Here is a 13,137-nt window from a genome sequence, read left to right as displayed (position 1 = left end):
AAGAAGGAAAGAAGAAGAAAAAACGGGCGCAGGAGACCCATACCAGTGTAGCCAGCAAGGTAAAGGTCTCCCTCCCCTTCTTCGGTCTAAGAGCGCGAGCGCAGGAAAAATAAAAATAAAAAAAAGAACCATCCCGACGGAACCGCCATCTAGATACAGCCAACCAACCAATCAATCAAGTCGATGAGTCGGCCGGATCAATCAATCATACAACCGCCCGCGCGCAAAGGCCCGTTCTCTGCTAGAGGGGATGATATATAACAACGACAACAACAGGAAACAAGAAATGTGGACGCCGACTATGATGCCGAACGACGGCGACGGCGACCGACGGATTATCTCGCAATCGCGATAAAGTTCGTCATGGCCTTCCAAAGCAACCAGAACACCAGTCTTCGCAACGCCTCCCCCACCTCGTAAATGACATCCCTCTAGGCGTCACCGGCATTAGTGCTGCTCTTGAGCAGCGTTCGTAAGCTAGCCATCTCCCGGCGGAGCCGCGCGTTCTCCTTCTTCACGCGTGCTGTCTCCTCACTGCAGTCTTTCATACGGACCAGCAGCTCCTCTTTGTCGTCCCGCCCCTTCCCCTTGAGCGCCTTGACGATCTTGCCTAGCTCGCTGTTGAACTTTTCGTATAGCAGCTCGTTCTCAGCCGTCGCCTCCTTATACAGCTGGTCGATAGCTTTGACCTTAGCCTCCGACGCCTTCACCATGTCCTCCATGTCCCGCTGGAGCTGCTCGTGGCGATCGGTTAATGTAGAGACGACCAGGGGAATACGATCCTCAAGAGCCCTCACGCTAACTGACAACTTTCTCATGTCGATTGTCGCACTGCGCGGGGTCGAGTTAACCTTGGCCATATCTGCGGCGATTTTTGACAGTTCCGATTGTAGGTTGGCGTCGACTTCATCAACGGCTTTCTTCTCGACTTGTAGACGTTCACGCAGCTTCTGTGGCGATTGTAAACGAAGCCTCCCCTGAGCTTTGGTAGGGCTAGAGGTAGGTCTGCCGGAATCGGCTGCTGTTCCAACGTCGTGGGGCGATCTCAAAGTCGGAATGTTAGAAGTCGATAACATTTTAGAGTGCCCTTTTTTTGGTGTCTCGCTTGCTGACAGCGGAGGTAAAAATATTTCGTCAGAATTTTCCTTGTATCGGGACAAACGGAGCGTTAGGTTGTTAGAGAGGCCTTGTGAATTAGGATTGTTTGTAGTTTTAGATGGAGACGACACGTGCGGTCCAGAATTGATTTTTTCCGAGGTTTCTTTCATGTCGGAAAGGGGATGCAAAGATTCGTCCTCGATGCTCGTCGCGTCCATGAGGTCCTGCAGATCTGACAACGAGCTGCGACGTTTCCTCCTCGAATCGCCGGAACCCACCTCCTCGGTCTCGGGCTCTCCGATGGTTTCGAGCTTGTGTGAGCTGGTAGGTCGTGAGAAACTATCGTCGAAAGCACCGGCAATGGGAGGCCTGTCGCGAGACCCGGGCCGCCTCAACTTGTTCGGACCTGAAGGAACGCCGGCATCGATAGATTTGGTCCTGACCACGGAATTTCTGGTCAAGGTCGAATTCTCACCAGTGCCTGGATGCCGATTATGCTTGCTCAGGCTACGCCACACCGATGAACGACTGTCTCCGTCATTCTTGCTGTTTTGCCTCGACAAGAAGTTGTCAAACCCAAATTTCCTTCTCAGAGATGATGTATTCGAAGTCAAAGATCCGTTATGCGACTTCACACTGCGAGTAGTCGAATTCATTGATTCGAAAATAGCACCCATATGACTCATGCCTGCACCGAAACCGGACGGACCCTCGTAGAAAATGTGGTCACAATCCTCGACAAGCCGATCAAGAAGATTGATATAGTTGTGCGCGGTATCATTGTCCGTTAAGAGCTCGGCAAATGCCAAAGTGAGAGCTCCTCTGTCACTATCGTTCCCACAACCGTCGAGAAGGTCAGCCAAGAGTTTGATGAGAGCGGTGAAGGCCCTCCTATTCTGTGGCGCCATATCCGCGAAGAGAAAGTGAACAAAGTCGGCAAAGTCCCCAGGCAATCTTTTCGATGCCCTCTGTTGAAGAGCGTCCAGCGCCTTAGGCGTCATAATCGGGCCCATCTGTTCTCTCCACGCAAATCGTACAAACTTTTCGAAGGCAACGAAAACCACATCGGGGGTCAAGTCGGACGAGGCATCGATGTCAAAAGGACTTTCGATGAGCTTGTTGTATAAGTCGTTTACGGAAAGCTCGTCGACGGCGGATCGGTTGAGCAGTGTTCGGCCGATGAAGCCGCCCTTTCGCGCTTGGAGACTAGCCATATAGCCGGTGAAGGTCTCCTCAAGCCGGACCAGCGGGTTTTCCGGTCGATCGTCGTCGGAGCCGCCGATTCGGATGCCATCTCTGCTCTTGGCTGAGCCATACAGAGAGCTCGCATCCCTAGAACTGTTAGAGCGGCTGAGCTGCCCGGGAAGAAGGACGGGAGCGTCTCCCGTCAACGTGCGCTGATGCTTGGGACTAGCAATGGCATCAGGGGAACTGTTTCCACTGAGGAAGCTCGAGAGATACTTGACAGGCGACGTAGCTAGGAAGGATCTCGATTTCTCGGCCCTGTTCGCAACGCTTAAGCCTCGCAACACCTTTGTATGGAATGATACCATTGCTGGGGTTAGCCCGGGGTTCCCGACGTTGAATTGAGCGCTAAGGAGCTGGATGACTGTAGTTCGGTTAGCAATCATTTATCAAGTCGTCTACCGAAAGGGGAGGGAAAAGCTTACTCCTCCGGGCAAGGGTTGGAAGAAAGTCCTCCAGCGCAACTTCGTCGGCTGCTTTCTTCCCGTGAAGTCCGATTGTGATCACGGTTATCTTCTTCATATTCCCCGTTTTCACGTCCGAGCATATTTCTACGCCGTAATGGCCCACAGGTGCACCTTTAGTACCCTTTTCGTGATCAATGACGATGCGGACAGGCGCCGGTTCCCTCCGACCTTCCACGAGCTGGTCGAGGCCTTCTTGAAAGACAGCAGCAAACACACCCAGACCTGTATCGGGCATCCTGGCAGAACGCAGACTCCAGCAAGGATCTTCGCGTTCCTTCTCGGCAAATCTGCCCTCTACCCTGGCCTTAACAACATCTTCGCTCCACTTTGCTGCTTTGCCCTCGTATGACTCTTGTAGCACAAAGCATCGCGAGGTAGGTGCTGTGCTTGTGACGAATTCGCTCTCGTTGGCGCCTTTCATCTCGCTGAGCGAAGTCATCCAAGCCATACGGCCATCCGAAGATTCAGTGAAACGAACATCGGCCAGAGTATGCCAGCCAGCAAACGACAGTTCGTAGGATCCAGGCCCTCCCGCCGCATTCGTCATGGAGGCTAGAAGACCGGCCGGGGATGGTTTATCGATCTCCCGCAGCAAGTCGCGCGCTGCCATGTTTGTGCCATAGGCCTTTCTTACGATGACGACGCAATCCGAGAAGAGTAGCAAGATACCTGCCTGGTCGCTCGAGACTGCCGCGGTGGCGCCGACTTGGTACGGCGCAGATACCTCGACAAAGTCGGCAGCAACAATTAGCCTACCAACCGGTTCAAGATCGCTGGGCCAGCTCTCGACCATATGCCGTAGGCGCGTGTTGACGTGAGGCTTGTCAGTGAGGGGCTCGTCCATAGAGCAGATGTTGGTGATGATATCCCTGGCCTTCAGCATAGGTTGTAGAGCAGGGTGGGTGATTGGTAGACAGCTGACGATCTGGTCGATGACGAGACTGTACCGTGGCAGCCGTTGCACGGGCTCGATGACGGTGGAGCGAAGGTGTTGTTCCCCGGTGACAGCCAGCCTTTGAGAAAAGCTGGATTGCTGGCTGAGGAAGGACGTGATTAGCTGGGGAAAGTTTTGGCTTGCTCGGATATAATCCTGGTAGCAGTCGGTGAGTTTCGGAAACCATTCTAGCATGACCTTTGCCATCGTCAAAGCTCCTGTTGCGTCTCTCGTCTTCCCAATAACGCTTCCCGACATACCTGCCCTCGACGACACGGAACCTGATTCCACATCTCTCGATGCACCTTCTTCGGTATCTTCCATCACCTGTTTTATGGCCTGCATGAAAGCCGAATTCATTTTCAGGATTTCTTCTGCCGATCGCGGGAATAGTTTCTCGACGTCCTCCTCCGAAGGACTGAGGCTGCCAGGCCGCCGTTCCTTAGCTTCCCGTCTATACTCAGGCGCCAGGTGGTTCACCAGCTCGTTCAGCTTTTGGACGTAGCGCTCCTCGGTCTCTACCAGCTCGGTCATCTTTCGCCGCAATTCGGCCTTCTGGTCCTTAGAAAACGACTTGGTCCTATTGAGAGCGCTCGGCTTGGAGGGTGCCCGCCGCAATCTCGTGGTTGGCAAGAATACGGGCTCGCCAAAGAACTTGACCAACGAAGTATACATGCCGTACTGGCGCAAGGTCGGGTCCAAGATATCGTCCTCGTCCTCGGGCACGTCCTCAAAATCGGCGGGCTGTAGGGGGATAATAGCCCCGGGAGGCAATACAAGGTCGATGTCAATATTACTTATGTGTTGCGTCTGGAGAGCGAGGTGGAGCTTCTGGATGACGTCCGGCGTGTTATCCGCCCTGACCATGGACTTGGCGATGTCGGCGGCATGCTCTTCTCCGAACAACGCGGGGGACGAGCCAGGCCGACGGCCCTTGGTGGCGGGGTATTGGTTTCGGACATGAGCCTTGACGTGGTCCGGTAGCTCGTAGAAATACTTGAACAATCCGAAGGCTAAGGCTCGGTATACCTCGTCGCCTTGAAACTCGCGGGGCAGATAGTGGACGACGTTATACAAGGGAGAATTCGGGGAGATGGTGAGTCGGGGGAAGGACTGGAAGCCAGCGGGGGTATATACATGGACCTGGACTCTCGAGCTGTTGAAGGTGTAGTTCGCGGTGGTAGACGGCCCGTGGAGTATCAACAAGGGAAGGTGGCCGAGCAGAGGGTCGGTCGCTTGGTAGAGGGTGAGATGGTCTGGCGACAAGGCCAGTTCCTCGGTGACGCGAACCATGGTCGCCTCAATGGGCCTTTCGCATCATGCTCCGAAGGAGGAGGAGGGAGGGGGGGGGGAGGATTCGGGTCAGAAACGAGTGTGAGGTCGATGGAAATATGCGGGAGATGTCGAAGCGTGCAGGACGCTGTAGGACTCGGGAGGGCTCGTCAAGGTAAACGAGCTGGCGATGCTTGCGGTGGGTGTCGTGACCTGCAGCGGGTTGTTTACTTCGCCGAATGCTGTTCGAGCCGTACCACACTCCGATTCGGTCGTACTACGGACGGGCTGCAGCCGGAGTGAGGGAGACCCATGCGATTAGGAAGAGAGGCGAGGCAGGTGGCTGGGCTATAAACAACGGGAGCACCACGAGGGAGCTAAGAAATCGTATGTATGTATCTCCAGAATCGCGAAAGGTAAGAACAAGAAGATTATAATAAGGAGAGGTCGTGAGGTCGTACGCGCAGAGAGCCCGAGGATGGTATCGGTATTGGTATTGGTAAGGTTGCGGTCAATGACCACTGGAGTAGGTATGTAGAGTTGGCCGACTGGGATCGGGACTAGGATGGAGATAAAGGCGGGCGGGCATTTGCGCGGCAGGGTATTTTTTTTTTTTCTCTTCCTCATCTATTTATTTCTTTTCTTTTCCTTTTTCCTTCCTCTGAGGAGGTCCACTAAAACTCGGGAGATGCATTATATGAGCAGACGGCTGTTATTACCTATGTACCTTTGCCAGCCGCGTCAATATCATGTGCACAACCGCACCTTATGAAACAAACCTAAATGAAAATGGCATTTGGGAAACGAGCACGACGTCCCGTTTTGGGTTGTCGCATGGATTCGTATTCCTGACCATCCACAATGCGTGGGCAAAACTATCAACACATCCACTATACGTGTAGTACATCTTACCTTACCTACCACCGTAGGTGCCTCTACGTAATACACGCTACGTCCCCAACCTCGCAGGTATGCAGGCTCGGGCTGGCGTATTCAGCTACTCCGGATGGCGCTGCTACCCAGGCGCAACCCATTACCTAATCCGCCCAACTTGCTGCTGATGCGGCAACCTATTATACGTGTAGTATAAGTACCGGGTACCTAGGTACGCAGGCATGGGATACGTGGACACGCTTGCCAATCAATCAGCCCAGGCGCGTCTCTAATAAGTGGGGGGAGACTTCGTCTGAGGGTCGGCTTTTCCCACACCTCTGAATGCGTGTACATCCCAATAGAGGACTGCAGTATGGGTAGGTACCCCGTAAATGTGGAGCTCCTATATATGCACAGCTATCCCTTGAATCTGCATAGAGATTCTTGTAATTGAATGCCGCCCCACGGCGTGGAGGTGTGCCTCCATCGCTATCTTAAGCCCGCTCCCAATTTCATACCGGACTTGTTCTAATTGATGCTATTTAATCCATACTACCTGCCCACCTCGATAAATGCCAAGATTCCTAATTATTTCTGGCATATTAAATCGACTCGATAGGAGAGCCCGTGCCCTGCCTGCTCCGCTTGGGAGATAATGTCCAGCCAAAAGGATACCGGTATCTCGTTTGCTCACGCCCCAGATGGGGTCGGGTACAAGCTGCTTGAGCTTCCGCCCGAGTTGCTTGCACTTTTAGAGTCTGAAGACCCGCCGATGTCAGTCAAGCGCCTAAATACCCCCTCGTCTCCCGCCCCAACTGGCCCTTCTATCTTCATCCTAACCACGGGAACTGGGAGTGCAGCTTGACGCTGGAATCGTCAACCAACTCAGCCCTGCTAAAGAGCCGTACTCAGTCATGGGGGCTGCGCCAAAAGAACACCTCGAATGCCTTGATCCTGCTTACAACCTCGGGGGCAAATGTCTCGTCGCAGATGCCAGAGACGGGCCTCAAGGCAATCGCAACAATACACGATACGATCGAGCTTGTGCCCGAGTCGGCCGGGCAACCAGCGCCTGTCGCGAGAGGCAAGTGGCACGAGAAGTTCTCCAGTGGACGGTGAGACGTGGAGTTGGGAGGACCTAGGGGATTCTTAAGGGGCCCTAGGCGACAAGAGCGGATTCACATTGCTTGGTACAGAATCCGTCTATACCTACCTTTACACCATTCAAGCAACACCAATAGTCTCTATCTATGCTCTCACGCGCAGGAGGATCAGGCCATGTTTTTCCTTCCTGTTTCTTTCTTACATCCATGTGCCGAGTAGAACTTGGGTTCGGTGAGAGGTATGCACTGTGAATCAACCCACTTCCCTGTGGCCTTCGCCTCGCAATCGGTATGGTCCGATAAGCAATGGGATCGGGGTCTGTCACGGCTTCTCATCCCCTTTCCATTTCAAAACGTCGAGCTCAAGGAGAGAAGCAATGTATTAACCAAAGATGGTGGTTCTTACTATCAGGCGAATACGCACTAATATCTCATACTATTAACGTTATATTATCACGTATTCGAAAGGTTGTAGGGCGTCCCTGTAGATTATTCTGTTCCACCATCCCCAGGCCATTTGACTCAATTGCCGAAATGAACGCGATCTGCAATCTTGCAGAATAAACCATGTCAGCACGTGCCTAGGGCCCGTGTCGAGCCCTACACGAGGTCTACGGAATGCTTCAAGTGCAAGTACAACGTTAAGTAGACAGAGGAGGTAGGCAGACATCTCTCGATGTACAACGTCCTAAGGGCATGCGTGTTCGGCTTCAATCAATGCGAAGTTCTCTTTCTAGGTATAAATTCGACGTCCGACTAAGCAGTTAGGGGTAATGAGTAAGCGTAGGTATTAAGCAGGCATTACCCGGACATGCCTTACATGCATGTATTTACCTCACAGAATAGCGCTAACGACATATTCCTTATACCTAAGTACTAATGAGGGCCGATAAATATCAAGGTAAAACTACGTATACATCTCTACATCCTAGCATCATCGACTTACCACCAACGGGACTCTCTCCACCAGTTCAAGTGCGAAATAATTTTACCTAAAAACATATTTTAATAAAAAGGAGTACATTCTCCTCACTACGGCGAACATTTCCGTTCGGGTTAAAGCTTGAATCCATTATCTTACACATTATAGCCGTAGGAAACGTGTGTGCTTTTCTTACACACCTAGTTCAGTACCTGACCTGGCTACCTCTACCTTTAAGGTAAGCTGCCCTAAGCGACGACTACCTGCTGAGTCATCGCACCCTGGCCTAGCTCTACTCAGACTAACCGCGTTTCATCTCGTAACAGCTGAGTGCCAAGCTCCGTCGCGATTCTCAAACACAGTCGTCGAACACTCCGGCGTATGTTCTCGTCCTCACGATGCTGCGCCTTATCCGCTCACACTCTCCTGTTCCTGGTCTTACTTTTTCCGCCTCTTCACCCTAATGGTAGCCTTCAGCGGCGGGAGCCTCGTGACGCCCACCCACGAGCCCTCGGGCTTTTTCGGCAGGATTTCGAAGTCGTAATTTACGAACGCGTGTGCTAGAATCAGCTTCAGCTCCGCGGCGGCAAAGAACCTCCCCGGGCAGGCGTGTCTCCCGTGGCCAAAGACCAAGAAATCGGAGCTTGTTGTCGGGAGGGCGTCGCGCGCGCGGCGCACATTGTCTGCCTTCCGATTGTTGTCGCCCCCCTCTACCCGGCGGTCGCTATTCCGCTGGTCCGAGAATCTGAAGGGCATGAACGTCTCAGCTCCCACGTATAACCCCTCATCGCGCATGATGCAATACGCGGGCACAGACACCTTGGTGCCCCGGGGTAGGTGAACGCCACTCGGAGTGGTCAGACCGCCCTCGGCGACGACCGCGCGCCCGAGCCCGATCGATACGATCGAGCTGAAGCGTGCGCTCTCGCGGATTGCCGAGTCGAGCTTCTTGAGCTGGCCGAGTGCGTGCTTGTTCCACCGACCACCGTGGGCGGCGAGGACAGATGTGATTTCGTCGCGGATCTCGTCTATGTATTCAGCCTTGGATGAGACGAGGTCGAGCACGGCTTCGGTCAAGGTGAAAGACGTCGTGTGGATCGTGGCAAAATTTACCGCCAGGATCCGGTCCGCGAGTGTCTTGCTTCGCCACATGTACGGGTCACCCCGGGCTTTAGCTTGCTCGATCGACCACTGTAGGAAGTCGTTGGGCTCGCGCTCGGTAGGAGGTTCGCTGGCCTCGGGGCCGCTTTGATGCTTGTCGTAATTGCGCAGGCGGCGGTCGATCTCCGATATCAGGATCTTGCGGAACCGCCACGTATGGATGCGGTTAGGAATGGTAGCAAGAGGGGCCACGAGTGGGCGCAGCGGCTTCCAAACCAGTTTTATGATGGTGGAACTTAGCGGGATGTCTATGGCGAATGCCATGCCGTTATTGACCAGTTCGGGATCCCGGCAGAACGGCAGGCCGACAAATGCGCGGTTCGCGACGCCCCCGACGATGTGGCGCATCGTTTCGAAAACGCACACCTCGCGCCATTTTTCATCTGTTCCCGCACCCCCCCAGTGCGTTTCGAAGGCCCAGGCGACTTCTTCAGCCAGATCCGGTACCAGGCTACCAATCTGGGGCGTCAATTTCGCCCGGAGCAGCCCCTCATGGAGCGGCACGCGCGGTATCACGGGATCTATAAACGTGTAGTCGACCTGGAAGAACTCGAACGCGCGCTCGCTGAAGCCAAGGACCGAATCCGGCTGGTCAGTAATAAATTTGGTTTCCTCGGCCGGTAGTATCACGATGTGACCCTCACCGGCGACAGGCACGAGTACAGGGCGGCCGTAAGCGTGGGCCTGCTCCAAGGCCGCCTTGAAATCTCGTGTGTTGCGCCATTGTGCTTGTAGTAACGGAAACCAGTCGCCCTTGCGGGATCCGATGATGGGAATTTCGGGGAGGCAGGGCCGTCTGAGGAAAGATGCGGTGGAATACAGGATGAAAATGGCTACGACGAGCAATGCCGGGTGCAAAAGCAGCTCAGACAGCATCTTAGGCGAATACAGTCTCTCGTTGAGGGGGGCACGATCTACTCTGATTCTGGCTGACCTGGGTGGAATGGAAGATTCTCTTCAGCGACCAGACTTACAGGGACTAAATCGCCAGATATCGAAAATAAGATGGGAGACGTGGGTCCAGAAAACGGGGTCCCCCGAGCTACTTTATAGTTGCGTGTAAAGAGGGACGCTGCCGGGTTAAAGCTTGAAGATAGGGATGTACCTAAAGGAACCGAGGGTTACCTACCTAGGTATGAAAACGGACTGACACAGGGAGGACATGGGAGAGGAGGTGTGAGTATGGCTAGAGCCACCTTGGATGTCTGCCCACCATCTTTTAGGAACACAGGTATGCATACGGCCCCGAACGGCGCCCGCCTGCGGTAATCGTCCCAATCCCCAGCCGAGACAGGGAGACCACTCCCATCAGATATTATAGGTGTCGTATCCCATCATCGTTATACAGCATACCGGCATATATACTCACAGCATAAGCAAGGTGTAACCAACCAAACCCGACGCCTCCATTCTCTGATGCATACATTTGGCGGGTTATCACAGAAGGCCCGATACCTTAACGTTACGAGGGTGAAATCGTGCATTTCCTTTTGCTATCATGTAGGGTAGGTGGCTGGCTTATCTCGGAGCTGGAGGCAGTGATTTGCACCTCCGTTGCTTCCGTTTCCCCGCGTGCTCTCCATATCAGAACAAAATGACGCGATGGTGCTTATGCTGTCTAAGCCATGCTGTCTAGGCCCCTTGGTCTCATCATCCACCTTTCACGCACACCAGCCTCACCCTCTCCGGGTGGTTCATCCGGAGCAGCAGGTTGTAATTCACATACTCGGCACATTCTCTCGCCCTCTTCCTCGCCTGGACCTCCGTCTCGCCGCTTGCCTGCTCTAGACGCAGCCGGTGCCCGTGAAACAAACGGGCCAGCACGGCGACGCCCTCGACCGTGGAGAACTTCTTCCCGACGCAGTTCAGCGGGCCGTCCGACCACGGGAAAAAGGTGCCCTTCCGCGGGACCAGCAGCTCCTCCTCGGCGACCGTTCCGGGGCGCAGGATCCACCGCGACGGCCGCCACTCGTGGGGCTCAGCGCCCCAGTATCGCGCGTCGGTCTGGATGCCGAGGAGTGCCGGGTAGACTTCGACCCCTGGAGGGATCAGTACCGCCTGGTCCCCGGCCTGAAGGCTTGTTGCTCCCGAGATGGCGGCCATCTTGGGCACGGCCGTGATGGGTGCGAAGAGTCGGAGCGTCTCGAGGAATACGGCGTGGCAGCGGTTGAGCTGCGGGAATACGTTGTAGTCCCATTCATCGTAGTCCAATGCGCCCCCGCCTAGACCGCGGCCCCCCAAGACGGTGGCGATCTCTTCGTACAGCCACTCCTGGACGTCAGGATGCGCCGCCAGGAGGGTCAAGGCGAACGTCAAAGTGATGAGGACCGTGTCGTGGCCGGCGAAGTTGATAGCGAAGATGTTTCCCAGAATCTCGTCGGCCGACAGACCTCTCCTCTTGGCTTTACTAGCTACGTCCTCTGTTCGTCTAGGGGCCTTGGCCCGGGAGCTCAGAGACCGCACGAGCGGCGTCAGCAGACCACCGGGCGCTGCATCGTCGTAGTCGATCGCGGCCGTCTCCTCTAAAGCGATTTGCGTCAGGATGGATTTGAAAGACGCTGCCGCACGTCCGATCTTGGCCAGGCTCTCGGGTACTAAGGTCCCGGTGAGATGACGGTAGGGAACTAGCATCAGGAGGATAGAGTTTTCGAGTACGATGTGGAGCGTGTCTCGGTAGGCCTCCGTAGCCTCTGTGCCGACTTTCGACCGTGTGGTACCTCCTTCCATGCCGTGAGGTTCCTGGAATGCCGTCGCCGCGAGTACGTTGAACGTAAGCGCCCGTAGATCTCCTTCAAGACTCGGGATTTTCCCTTGGTGTCTGGTGGTCCAGTCATGCAGCATTCCCCTTGAGCGGCCCGGGTCAGCTTGAGCCAGGACAGCGCCCCCCCCCCAAGTAGAGGAATCGTAGGAAATAGAATCTTCTTACTCGGCCTGACACAGCGCTTCCTTCCATACCAACTTCATCAACCCTTCGCTGAACGGCGCCGCCACGGCTTTGCGGTGACGGGGCCAGTCATCCAACCCCACCGTGAAGACAGACGGCCCATAGAACGCTAGCATACCTAGGTACCTCACCGGTGAGATGGGCGTGCGGCTGCGTACTCTAGAGAAGGACCCCGCTTACCGTACTTATGAACCGGGCGCACAAAATCCTTCCACCGCGAGAAGATCTCTTCAGCGGTATCCGGATCGGTAACGTATAGGCCGATGCCAGCGGGTGATACGAGTGCCCAAACTGGCCCGAAGCGCTCCGTGGGGCTGCTCTTTTCGAGGAACTGCCAGTTCCGATGCGAGAAACGGACGAAATCTGGGTACGAGCTCCATCGAATCGGTACGCACCAGCCCAGGATCGTCCACACAAGGGGCTGGATAAGCACCCAGATGTTGCTGCCCGTGCTGAACGGGATCCGCACCACCGGCACTTGTAGGGAGCGGGCTTTACGCGCGTTGGCCTCAAGACAGATGAGGGTCCACACCAAGTAAGCCAGGGCCGATAGTAGAAGCCACGACGAGACAGGCATAACTGAAGCAACGAGATGGCGAACTAGTAAGCCTAGAAATAAAACAAGGTGCTAGGGCTGGGGAGGGCGGAGAGAGAATTCAGTACGGCCTACGTGTTCGGGCGGCTTGTAGGCAAGCATGACACGGGTCTGGGGGTATGCCAATTGTCCTCACCGGGTGAAAGCCCGGAGTTCTACACAAGAGAAATCTTTACAGTGTAGGTCCGCTAGTAACGTATTGTACGTTGATGGCATTACTTCGAGGGGGTTTCACGAAGGCATTCTGCTCGGATTTACCCCTTTCGTCGACAGAACAGGGAATTAGAGTGACAACCACCCCCCCCCCCTCTTCCGAGGTGCGGACGGGTCGATTACATATACAACTACGTTGGTCAGTCCAAATTGTACAGGTAGGCACATTATGGCGACCGGGGCCCAGCATCCGAAGCTAACGGGAAACGCATGTCTGTCTGGATATCTAACGTGTTGCTTCCTGGCCGTCTGCCAGCTCTTCGTACGATGTGAATCAAACTGGGAGGGACAGTCTCCCTCTCGCCACCAT

At 54.7% G+C, this 13,137-nt stretch overlaps 4 protein-coding genes across 4 annotated transcripts; 1 reads left to right on the top strand and 3 right to left on the bottom strand.

Annotated features, from left to right (window-relative positions):
- Positions 1 to 272: 272 nt before the first annotated feature.
- Positions 273 to 5,200, bottom strand: GGS23DRAFT_284443 (uncharacterized protein). Its single transcript, XM_051512581.1, has 2 exons — positions 2,769 to 5,200; positions 273 to 2,707 (listed from the first exon to the last, which is right to left on the bottom strand). The coding sequence occupies exons 1-2, from the start codon at positions 5,035 to 5,037 to the stop codon at positions 432 to 434; spliced, it is 4,545 nt and encodes a 1,514-aa protein (XP_051375429.1). The 5' UTR covers positions 5,038 to 5,200; the 3' UTR covers positions 273 to 431.
- Positions 5,201 to 6,353: 1,153 nt separating this feature from the next.
- Positions 6,354 to 7,701, top strand: GGS23DRAFT_551723 (uncharacterized protein). The gene is made up of 2 exons (XM_051515370.1): positions 6,354 to 6,663; positions 6,750 to 7,701. Exons 1-2 carry the CDS (start codon positions 6,545 to 6,547, stop codon positions 7,006 to 7,008), a joined length of 378 nt encoding a protein of 125 aa, XP_051375428.1. The 5' UTR covers positions 6,354 to 6,544; the 3' UTR covers positions 7,009 to 7,701.
- Positions 7,702 to 7,924: 223 nt separating this feature from the next.
- Positions 7,925 to 10,338, bottom strand: GGS23DRAFT_284416 (putative cytochrome P450). Its single transcript, XM_051512580.1, has one exon. The coding sequence runs from the start codon at positions 9,949 to 9,951 to the stop codon at positions 8,353 to 8,355; it is 1,599 nt and encodes a 532-aa protein (XP_051375427.1). The 5' UTR covers positions 9,952 to 10,338; the 3' UTR covers positions 7,925 to 8,352.
- On the bottom strand, positions 10,339 to 12,685 carry GGS23DRAFT_615300 (putative cytochrome P450). Its single transcript, XM_051520711.1, has 3 exons — positions 12,200 to 12,685; positions 12,002 to 12,137; positions 10,339 to 11,920 (listed from the first exon to the last, which is right to left on the bottom strand). Exons 1-3 carry the CDS (start codon positions 12,594 to 12,596, stop codon positions 10,726 to 10,728), a joined length of 1,728 nt encoding a protein of 575 aa, XP_051375426.1. The 5' UTR covers positions 12,597 to 12,685; the 3' UTR covers positions 10,339 to 10,725.
- Positions 12,686 to 13,137: the final 452 nt, after the last annotated feature.

This window comes from Durotheca rogersii, assembly GCF_024521655.1.
Source record: "Durotheca rogersii strain YMJ 92031201 chromosome Unknown GGS23scaffold_3, whole genome shotgun sequence".
Classification (NCBI taxonomy): domain Eukaryota; kingdom Fungi; phylum Ascomycota; class Sordariomycetes; order Xylariales; family Xylariaceae; genus Durotheca; species Durotheca rogersii.
The sequence above is the reverse complement of the archived record's forward strand: the minus strand, read 5'-3'. Positions and strand labels throughout refer to the sequence as shown.

Excerpts from the sequence above, each read along its gene's own strand:
- GGS23DRAFT_284443 (XM_051512581.1), bottom strand. The coding sequence starts at position 5,037 with ATGGTTCGCGTCACCGAGGAACTGGCCTTGTCGCCAGACCATCTCACC. Across the intron at positions 2,708-2,768 it reads TCCAACCCTTGCCCGGAGGA|TCATCCAGCTCCTTAGCGCT; the intron begins GTAAGCTTTTCC and ends ACCGAACTACAG.
- GGS23DRAFT_551723 (XM_051515370.1), top strand. The coding sequence starts at position 6,545 with ATGTCCAGCCAAAAGGATACCGGTATCTCGTTTGCTCACGCCCCAGAT. Across the intron at positions 6,664-6,749 it reads GAGTCTGAAGACCCGCCGAT|CTTGACGCTGGAATCGTCAA; the intron begins GTCAGTCAAGCG and ends CTGGGAGTGCAG.
- GGS23DRAFT_284416 (XM_051512580.1), bottom strand. The coding sequence starts at position 9,951 with ATGCTGTCTGAGCTGCTTTTGCACCCGGCATTGCTCGTCGTAGCCATT.
- GGS23DRAFT_615300 (XM_051520711.1), bottom strand. The coding sequence starts at position 12,596 with ATGCCTGTCTCGTCGTGGCTTCTACTATCGGCCCTGGCTTACTTGGTG. Across the intron at positions 12,138-12,199 it reads GCGCCCGGTTCATAAGTACG|GTATGCTAGCGTTCTATGGG; the intron begins GTAAGCGGGGTC and ends TGAGGTACCTAG. Across the intron at positions 11,921-12,001 it reads GAAGCGCTGTGTCAGGCCGA|GGGAATGCTGCATGACTGGA; the intron begins GTAAGAAGATTC and ends GGGCCGCTCAAG.